General features: G+C 37.9%; 1 protein-coding gene across 1 annotated transcript; it reads left to right on the top strand.

Annotated features, from left to right (window-relative positions):
* Positions 1-1,966: 1,966 nt before the first annotated feature.
* LOC133107513 (extracellular calcium-sensing receptor-like) lies at positions 1,967-10,448 on the top strand. Its single transcript, XM_061216501.1, has 6 exons — positions 1,967-2,166; positions 4,569-4,854; positions 7,440-8,252; positions 8,339-8,569; positions 9,259-9,382; positions 9,550-10,448. Exons 1-6 carry the CDS (start codon positions 1,967-1,969, stop codon positions 10,446-10,448), a joined length of 2,553 nt encoding a protein of 850 aa, XP_061072485.1.
* Positions 10,449-11,350: the final 902 nt, after the last annotated feature.

Raw genomic sequence — 11,350 nt, 5'->3', positions numbered from 1 at the left:
CAAGCCCAACACAGTAGTCAAGTGAAATTTCACACTACTTGGTCACCCAAAACTCCTTTGTGCAATTGGTAGTTTACAAATTCCCAGCAGTGCACAGACTGAGAACGCACACACGTTTGTGTGTAGAACTAAGTGGCACTCGATAGCCTACCAATAGAGTATGCTATTAGATGCTGCGGTAAAAACATTTAAAGCAACTGTGATTTGGGTTACCGGTTCATCACTTCATTACTAATGGATGGTGTGGAGGTGATAGTGTTAGGTTTCATTTGGATATTACAAATAACAAAACACCAATTGTTACTATAAAGTATAGGCGATGATATTAGGTGTACCAGGTAGACGTAATAATTAAAATAAAACAAACCACTAAAATTACATATTTATTTTACAACGTAGCTAGATATTTATTTAATCTAACTGCAAGATTGCACACTACAGTATATGATGCCTAGCATGACTGGCAGACTATACATAGGTTATGCAGGCAGAATACAGGGCATAGCTGATGAAATTGAATTTGACAGATCTTAAAGTGAATTGTTCCAAATGGCTAAATATCACGTTTGTACACTTGGTGAGCACTTTATTAGGTATTTATTAGATTTATTTTGTAGACTTCTACTGCTGTAGCTTATCCACTTAAGAGTTGTTCAGAAATGTACTTCTGCATACCACTGTTGTAATGTGTGGTTATTTGCATTATTGTCACCTCCCTGTCAGCTTTGACCATTCTGGCCATTCTACTCTGACGTCTCACATTAACAAGGCGTTTCTATCTGCAGAACTACTGCTCCCGGGATTTTTTGTTTTTCACTCTTTGCAAACTCTAGCGACTAGTGTGTGTATGTCTTGGTGGCATAATGATTATGAACATTCAGTTAATGTTCACATCAATGATGGTTGATGTGAACATTAACTGAAGCTCCTGACCCGTATTCTACATGATTGTATGCATTGCACTGCTGCCACACAATTGGCTGATTAGATAATCGCATGGATAAGTAGGTGTAATAAAGTAATTGGTGAGTGTATAAGCTCTTCAGCCACGTTATATCAGCCCTCCTTTCCCCAACAAGAACAAGAAGCATTACAAAGAAAATATTATTCCAGAATGTGACGTACACTCTCAGAAATAAAGTGACAGTACAGGTTTTGTTCTTCAAAAACACATTTCCTGAATGTACCCTGAAAGTACCGTAATGTTCTTGGGTACAAATGAGTATGTTTTCCAAGCAAGCAAAAAAGGTAAAAATTTATGATGTATTGCTATGTATGTACCTACATGGTACCACCCCAGCGGCAAACATATGTACCTTTTTAGACACTTTTTGTACCTTTATTATTGAGAGTGTAGGATCAGCAGTAGGGTTCTGTACTGTACTTGGTTACAGTGGTCACCTCATATCAACCGGTGTGTGCCTATATCCAAACAATTCAATTTGACACTGGGTGTAGATTGACAGGCAAATATTTTGAATCTGCAACACAATAAAGTGAAAAAAAAGTTAAGGCGTCTGAATATTTTCTTAAGCCACTGTAAATAATTAAGCATAGCTTTCACTTATTCCCGAGTTATGGCTATGCCTGTTGAATGTGTCAACTCAAGTCAGAATATAATTCACAGAACTACACTATATCCATGAAAAAAATTATCAGAAAATCTTTTGACATCCAGAAGAAAAAATTCAGGAAGACAGATGCAGTCTTCCAGAAGAAGAAAGGGGCAACAGGTGAGAATGAATCTCATATCCACTTGTTAGCGAGGTTGTGCCATGAGTAATAGGGCCTGTGTTGTAGTCAATAGCTACATGCAAGCAGAACATTAATCTCCCCATTGGGAGACACAGACACTCCCCATGTCAGGCTTCCCATGACGGTTATCAGTATAGTCCTATATAGGTAAGTTGGACAATGCTGGAGTACCACTGGACACTGTTAGGTTAAGATGCATACATTCTCAGAGATGGTGCTTCTCACAGACATCTTGTTACTTGTTCTGCTTTCTGGCCTTGTGAAACCTGACTGTCGACCATATGCTCAAGAATTCTCACAGTTTTCAAAAGAAGGCAACATCACAATAGGAGGCATTTTTTCATTTCACGATAATCCAGTAAGTGTGGATCCAACACTTCAGGTCAACCCTGGAAGTATTCAATGCGAGGGGTAAGTCAAAATGGAAATCATCACTTGTGATACAACAGCAGAATGTATTATTATTAAATATAAAATCAGCCCCAGAATGTATGTTATCGGCTTATTATCTTAGACTTAATTAGATTTGATAAGCATATTAAAAAATTCCCATAAACTCAGCACAATTATACACTCAGTGAGCACTTTATTAGGTATTTATTAGACCTATTTTTTTTACTTAAGTCTTCTGTTGCTGTAGCCTATCCACTTAAGAGGCTTGACACGTTGTGTGTTCAGAGATGCTCTTCTATAGACCACTGTTGTAATGCGTAGTATCTGCGTTACTGTCACCTTCCTGTCAGCTTTGACCAATCTCGCCCTTCTCCACTGACCTCTCTCATTAACAACGCATTTCTGCCCATAGAACTGTTGCTCACTGGATGATTTTTGTTTTTCACAACATCCTCTGCAAACTCAATAGACTGTTGTGTGTTAAAATCCCAAGAGATCAGCAGTTACTGACATACTTAAACCACCCTGTCAGACACCAACAATCATTCCGCGGTCAAAGTTACTTAGATTACAATTCTTCCCCACCTTTGATCTGAAAAACAGTTTGCATGCTTTCATGCATTTAGTTGCCGCCACATGATTGATTAATTACACATTAAGAAGCTGGTGTACAAGTCTACCTAATAATGTGGCCACTGAGTGTACATGCGAGCCAAGATTTTTTTGCATTTTTCTTACTCTATAACACCATGGAGTCAAGCCTCTGCTGTAGGCATCTCTGTAGGCAGAACATTAACTACATGAACCTGGTGTAAACAGGCAGTAATGATGCTGTGTTATGCATTGTCGCAATTCAAATGAACATTAAATATAAAAACTAAAAATGATAATAATCTTGTATAAGATTCACTGAAAAGTGATTTCACATAAAAATACAAATGATATAAGAGGTGCACAATGCATGATAAAGTATTATCTTTCAATACAGTGAACATTTATTAAATATAGGTATCAAAATGTGAAAATATAAAAATTTTTATTTTTTCTGAAATTGTATTTAGGGAAGTGCCTATTTGTATGTTTAAATTCGATAGTTAATAACATTTACATGTATTTTTGTGAACTGCATTCCGTAATTGTATGAAGGGAAAAAGGATCTATTTTTGTATTTATGTTTTGGTTGTTAAACTGCATATGTGATCCGATGCCAATAAACCCTCTGTATTGAGGTGACATATTTTTTTACAAGAGAATACAAAAAACGTGGGTAGAGTCAACACCATGTAAAAAAAATGAGTTGGCAGTGGATTCAAATTCCTGAAGTGTTTATCTATCATTCCCCTTATTGTTGAAACTGAAAAATAATATAAATATATAGATATATAAATATGAAAAAATAATTAAATATTGAGGCAAGTTGGTCCTTTGAGAACTGACATAGGAGAAAACTTTATTGACTCACCATTATGTTATATCAAACCCCTTAGTATATTTAATATGGGTCCGTCTTTCGATACAGTTATGCAGTTAAAGATCTCTGAAGAAGCAATGATCTTAGTTCGCTAACAAGCCGAAGCAGCAATGAGATTAGTTAGCAAACTTTGTTGATTCTGACTTCTCTCCACAGACTACTAGCTCGCATGCATTTGTATTAAGCTTAAAGCTAAAGAGGTTATTCCAGTTCTTGCGGCACATTATAACAATTGTTTGTTTATAAAATGAATACATGGGATATGCATATTATATCCTGTTTTGTGGTTTATTTTTTATGTTTATGGATTTTGGACGCCCTAAAGTAGCCATGGCCACCCCATGAACACCCAATTTATGTAGTTCCAGAAATCCCACTGAGTAGGTGAGAATGGAACCAAAGGCACTTTGAAAATATGTTTGAGACTATAAAACAATAGGCAGAGCTGAATTGTTAATGCACTGAAGTCACAGAACGATGAAAGGACATACAAATATAGGCAGATAATTAGAAGAGTAAAAATCACAATTTACCACAAAATTAATGTTTTAACTTGAATATTATTTTTTCATATTGACTACTTTCTGAATATATTTTTTTTATGCAACACTGCACATTCAAAATATAGATTAAAGCACTATGCAAATCTTTTTAATGCAGCAATTTGTTTACAAAACATGCATTTTGTGCTGAAAAAAGTATAATGTTCTAACTAAGAAAATGGCCAAAGTATCAATCTTGGTAAGTGATACATCATTGTGTAGCGCTGAATCTGTACTTTACTTTCTTGTGATCAAATACAAATACCAATTTTGTGAATGTGTCCCTCAAACATGTGTTGTCATATACTTCATAACTTTATATAATAATACTGTTACTTGTTTCATCATCCATCGTCATGTTAGGCTAGTCATAATACCATAAAATACCAGTCCATTTCTCCTGACAGGCTGGATCAAGGAGAACTGCAGTTTGCTCAAACTATGATTTTTGCCATTGAAGAGATAAACAACAACCCTGAGATTCTCCCAGACATTTCTTTGGGCTACAGGATATTTGATTCCTGTCCAAGTGTACCTCTCTCTATAAGGTCATCCCTGGCTCTAATGAATGGACATGAGAAAGTCACAAAGACCTGCCTCAAACCTTCATCGGTGCATGCAATAATAGGAGAGACATACTCAACTTCAACCATCGGGATCGTAAGAACAGTGGGACCATTCCACATACCTGTGGTAAGTAACCTTTATATGGTATGTGATGGAGTGACACTGAAGATGTGTTTGTGTCTGTCTGATACAGTGTATACAGTGCATTTCATATGCATTTGGACAGTTGATACAATTTCTGTTCTACTCATATCCATATTGGGTGATGTGAGTAGGGATCCCCCCCCACCCCCTTATTTTATGGGACCAAAAGTAATTGGACATTTGGCTTCCCAGTTGTTTCTGAATCAGGTGTATCCAATTGTTTCCTTAGTGCAGGCATAAGAAAACTTTCAATATAAAGTGTTGATTCTATGCTTTTGATTGCCTTTGGAAACTGTTATTGGCATTTGTCAATGTGAGGTCCAGAGTTGTGCCAATGACAGTCCAGGAAGCCATTATGAGACTGAGAACTAAGGAAAAAAACGAGACATAGAATAAACAAAAGGCTTTCTTTAAGACGAAAATGAAGAAAAATTCTTTGTTCAACAGATCAGAAACACTCAGAATGTGTCACAAACAGAACTACAGGGGCTAAACTGAAAAAATGCAAATCACTAGCTAGCTGCAAAAACAGAATTTCCAGGTTGCAGCTTGCTAAGACATAGATAAAAGAGATTGTGGAATTCTGGAAAAAGGTCTTGTGGACAGATGATACCAAGATTCTCCACAAGACATCAGAGTGATGGCAAGAGCAAAGTGTGGAACTCAAAAGGAACTGCCAAAGAACCAAAAAAAACTCCTCCTCTGTGAAACATAGTTTTCAGTGGTTTTGTGTTTCATTTGGCGGTTTGCTTCTGCGTTAAGAATTCTGCTGGCTGGGAGAAAAGAATTGCAAGGTTCCGACAGTAGGGGCAGTGAGGTTGAATGTCAGCCTGTAACAGGTGGATAAGTAATCTGCTTTTCACACAACCACTACCAGGTAGCAAATGTGAGGGTACAGTGTGTATCTTCCACTACAGAAACTTTCAGTGCTGTTGACCATGATCAAATTTGTTTTATCATTCTACTGACCAAGTGTCTTACTGTAAAACAGCAAATTGTATGGCTAATCTGGAGAGAGATTAGTCTCAATATTATTCAAAAATGTGTGTAACATAATCCACAAATAAGAGACAAATATACAGTATCTACAAATATATTTGACAATAATTCAGTAAGTTCACAGTGCAAAACCCGGAACCATTGCAATGTGATGCTAGCGAACATAAATGCATAAATCATACTTCACTGGTTTCATCCAAATACCTAAAATGTAAATTAACTAGGTAATGTTTTTTTGTGTGCAGCCTAAGGGAAACATGATAGAGACATGGATACTGTTGTAGCTCATTACTACGAACATTAACTTAACATAAAAAATATCAGCGGGGCAACAACGCTGATGCGAACCCCCCCCATTCCCAGTTTGCTTCATCGTTTCTCTTCATCCACCCCACACCCGCCAAAGTACCAATGTGCCAATGTGTGTAAGGCCACTGTGTGTGTTTACACGCTCCCCAAAATCCAAATTCCAATACGATTGTTGATACAATATTTGATATTATACAACGGATAGGTCCAGCCGTGGCAGTATCCATTATTGGCATTTTGGCAGACGCTCTTATCCAGAGCAACATACAGTTGATTAGACTAAGCAGGAGACAATCCTCCCCTGGAGCAATGCAGGGTGAAGGGCCTTGCTCAAGGGCCCAACGGCTGTGCGGATGTTATTGTGGCTACACCGGGATTAGAACCACCGACCTTGCATATCCCAGTCATTTAGCTTAACCACTACGCTACAGGCCGCCCTATCCATGATATATGCGCGGCTAAATTGAATCTTCACACAAATTTGAATATTACTCCGCATTTGTAGATCACCGTTATCTACGTTGTAACTGAAATCAAGCTAATATTGTCATCATTTTGCCGCTAGTAGCCTACCAACGTAAAACAAAATCAGTGATTATAAAGTGTCCTTTGACCTTCTCTGGGATTTGGAAAGGAGTAGGATAGGAACAAAAAATAATAATAATTGAACTAGGGCAACATCCTCAGATTAAAATACCAGCAAGACCACGACATCTCAGCAAAGAAAATGATGACTCATAATGACGCTATGAGTTATTTCAGTGACTGCACATTATCTGACAGTGCCCAGATAAACATCTACAACAAAGTCAAATTACTTGTGTGTCAGTGTCGTCAGGTGTAATAGCTAGCTAGCTAATATTAGTGCAGTGGGGATACATTACTGGATAAATGGGGGGAACTATGTATAAAAAGGGATGTGATTCCTACATGCATCACCCAATATGGATGGAAATACTCTCAAAATAAAGGGGACAGTCTGTACTTTAACCTCACATGTATTGTATACTTTCAAATCCAATGTGCTGGACTACAGAGACAAAATAACAGAAATTGTACCACTGTCCAAACATATAGAGACTGTACTGTATGTGCCTGAGGGCTTGTAAATATGTCTCAGTGAGTGTGCATGTGTCTACTGACTGAGAGTTGCTTGAGGTGAATCTGACGGATGTTTTCTCATTTTGATATTTCCCTCTGGTACTCTTTCTGTTGCACTTTCAAAAACAGTGAATACTTGCTTATCTTGTTTATTACAGCTCAGTCATTCAGCCACATGTGCATGTCTCAGTAACAGAAAAGAATACCCAACTTTCTTTAGAACCATTCCTAGTGATTACTATCAAAGCAGAGCCTTGGCAAAGCTGATCAAGAACTTTGGGTGGACCTGGGTTGGTGCTATCAGGACAAATGATGACTATGGAAACAATGGAATGGCTACTTTTTTAAAAGCAGCCAAGTATGAGGGAATCTGTATAGAGTACTCAGTACCCATCCACAAGACTGACTCTAGACAGAAATTTCTTGAAGTCATCGAGATCATTAAAAAATCATCTTCAAAAGTGATTTTTGCTTTTGTAGATGGTACCAGCATGGAAATGCTCATCAAAGAACTGTTTTTGCAGAATGTGACAGATTTTCAGTGGGTGGGCAGCGAAGGCTGGATCAATTATGGGTCCATTGTCTCCCCAGTGAGCTATGCAGTGGTAGGTGGGGCCATTGGCCTTGCTATCCCGAACATTCATTTACGAGGACTGAAGGAGTTTATCATGAACACCCGCCCATCAACCAAGCCTGGGAACCTGGGCTTGGTAGAGCTCTGGGAGAGTATTTTCAGCTGCATTCTATTACCTCGCAAAGATGTTAGCATGAAAGCTTGCACAGGATCAGAGTCTTTGCATGAAATAAACCCCCGCTACACAGATGTAACTGACACCAGTTTGCTGATCAATGTGTATAATGCTGTGTATGCCGTGGCTCATTCACTGCACAATCTCATCATGTGCAAAGACGGACATGGACCATTCATGAACAGAACCTGCGCAGACAAAGACCAAATAGAACCATGGCAGGTTGGACTCCAGAGACTGCTGTTGTTAATGAACATATAAGATAAGTGAATCACTTACTAACTTGTGATTATTTTTGTCCCCTCTAGGTGCTTCATTATTTGACCCAGGTAAATTTCACCACAAAACATGGTGAGAGGATTCAATTTGATAAACAGGGGGATCCTGCAGCAAGGTACTCCTTGGTAAACTGGCAGCTCAATTCCCATGGTGCCGTTGTGTTTGAGATCATAGGGCTGTATGATGCGTCTTTGCCAGAGGGGCAGCAGTTTGTGATGAAGGATGATGTTCAGGCTGTCTGGGCAAACGGTCGGCAAGAGGTAAGCTGATGAGCTTCTGTACTCAGAAGCAAACAGTTTGGTAAAATCAGACAGTTGATGTGCACTGCTCTCCACATAATGATTTTGTGTATGCAACGATCACCAATTCATGAAACATAAAAACCCAAGAATATATTAACCATAAATTGTGTAACAGTGATATTATCCAGTTGGCTATACTGCATTGTATAATTAAGCAAGCAAACGACTGCATTTTATGAGAATAGGGTTCAGGAGATATTATGTAATTCAAGTGTTGTCTTTTCAAAAAATATAAAATTGTGGAAATAATTTCATAGCTCAATGAAAAATTGTAATGCATGCGAAACCAATACAGTAAACATGCAGACTTATTTTGTAAATACATACAATTTTCACCTGATGAATACTATCTTTTGAAATATGCAATATAGAATGGAAATGATAAAATCAAGAAACTAAATGAAAGATATACACTCAATGAGCACTTTATAAGGTATTTATTAGATTTATTTTTTATACTTCTACAGCTGTAGCCTATTCACTTAAAAGTTATGATGCGTTGAGTGTTCAGAGATGCTCTTCTGCATACTACTGTTGTAATGTGTGGTTATTTGCCCCTTATAAAGACCTCCATTCTGTGTTCACTTTGTGCCTGTGTCGATGTGCTGTGTATGTGGTTAACCATGGCTAAGTATGTACTTTTCTAGGTGCCAAGGTCAGTCTGCAGTGAGAGTTGTCTTCCTGGGACACACAAGGCTTTGGTGAAGGGGAAACCAATCTGCTGCTTTGACTGTATTCCATGTGCAGATGGAGAATTCAGCAACACCACAATTGAGTTTTGGCATCTTTCTTATATACTAATACTGACCTTGTTTACAAAAAGCAATGATACTATTTTTGAGATGAAAATATGTACCAATTTAAGTTATTGGACATGATAAAATGCCAAAAGAAAATACAGAAAAAATAATCAAATAAAAAAAACTTTTATTTTGCAGATGCACTGACATGTGTCCCATGCCCTCCGGAGTACAAGTCAAATGAAGAAAGAGATAATTGTGATTTAAAAATCATTGAATTCCTGACCTTTGATGAACTAATGGGGATACTGTTGGTGGCATTTTCTGTCATGGGAGGCTGCCTTACAATCACAATAGCACTCATATTTTTTGTATATAAAGATACTCCCATTGTGAAAGCCAACAACTCAGAGCTGAGCTTCCTGCTGCTCTTTTCATTGAAACTGTGTTTCCTTTGCTCTCTTACCTTCATCGGCCGGCCCTCAAAGTGGTCCTGTATGCTGCGCCACACTGTGTTTGGGATCACCTTTGTCCTCTGCATCTCTTGTGTTCTGGGGAAAACAATAGTGGTATTAATGGCCTTCAGGGCTACACTTCCAGGCAGTAATGTCATGAAGTGGTTTGGACCTCCCCAACAGAGACTGAGTGTTCTTGCTTTCACTCTCATACAGGTCCTTATTTGTGTGCTTTGGTTAACAATATCCCCTCCTTTCCCCAACAAGAACATGAAGCACTACAAAGAAAAGATCATTCTAGAATGTGATGTAGGATCAGCAGTGGGGTTCTGGGCTGTACTGGGTTATATTGGGCTCCTCTCTATATTGTGTTTTGTTTTAGCTTTCTTGGCTCGTAAGCTGCCTGACAATTTCAATGAAGCCAAATTCATTACATTCAGCATGCTCATATTCTGTGCAGTCTGGATCACCTTTATACCAGCTTATGTCAGCTCACCTGGGAAGTTCACTGTAGCTGTTGAAATATTTGCTATTTTAGCTTCCAGTTATGGAATGCTCTTTTGTATTTTTATTCCAAAATGTTACATTATTTTACTCAAACCCGAGAAAAACACCAAGAGAAATATGATGGACAAAGCATAAAAATATATTTTTAATTATACAATTATTCAGAAATCTTCAGAGCCAGATTTCTGTCATCCTTGCCTTGAAGTTACATAAAATGTCCATAATGTAGCTTTCTTTCTGCTTTTCTGGTCATAGAAACTTAGTGCTGTAATACACTGGCAGAGTTAATTCTGAGGCTGTTCTGTAAATAATTGGTTTGCTCCGTTGTTGCCTGTTCCTTTCACTCTGAGACTTCCCTATGGTTGGAGTTTTTCTTCTAAAGTTATTGGTGTTTTGAGGCCTTTTGGCCTGACTTCCCACCAAATTAGCATTTTATTTATCTGCGATTTAAAACAGTTTAAAAAAATGTGAATAGCAAGGCCCCTGGATGGACTCGAAAAATGACAGACAGTCCTTTGTAAAGATGACATTATCAAAAAAAGCATTCGGACTGTTCAAATGGCTACTAGATGAAACTATGCCCATTTCTAGGTTAAGCCAGGCCACTCTCGATAATGGATCCTGATAAAGATATTACAGATGGTGGAACAGACACAGACACAGATAAATTTAATCGAATTGATGAATAGACTGAAGAAACTGCAGCTGTTCTCACAGCATATAATACTTCATTCAAATCTATTTAAATCTACATTCAAAATAACAATAGCTAAGCTCTCCTTTCCCCAACAAAAACATGAAGCATTACAAAGAAAAGATTATTCTAGAATGCAGCGGCGATTCTAGCTTGTATGCCGCCCTTGGCAACACAAATAAACAATCATAACATTTAAAACTGTATGAATATAAAAATATATACAAAAATAAACTGTGGCATGATCTAAGTGACTTTGACCATGGAATGATTGTTGGTGGCAGACAGGGTGGATTAAGCATCTCAGAAACTGCTGCTCTCCTGGGATTTTCACACACACTAG

This window comes from Conger conger, chromosome 13, assembly GCF_963514075.1.
Source record: "Conger conger chromosome 13, fConCon1.1, whole genome shotgun sequence".
Classification (NCBI taxonomy): domain Eukaryota; kingdom Metazoa; phylum Chordata; class Actinopteri; order Anguilliformes; family Congridae; genus Conger; species Conger conger.
The sequence above is the reverse complement of the archived record's forward strand: the minus strand, read 5'-3'. Positions and strand labels throughout refer to the sequence as shown.

Coding starts and splice junctions, on each gene's coding strand:
- LOC133107513 (XM_061216501.1), top strand. CDS start 1,967: ATGGTGCTTCTCACAGACATCTTGTTACTTGTTCTGCTTTCTGGCCTT. Junction 4,855..7,439: donor GACCATTCCACATACCTGTG/GTAAGTAACCTT, acceptor TGTTTATTACAG/CTCAGTCATTCAGCCACATG. Junction 9,383..9,549: donor AGAATTCAGCAACACCACAA/TTGAGTTTTGGC, acceptor TTTATTTTGCAG/ATGCACTGACATGTGTCCCA.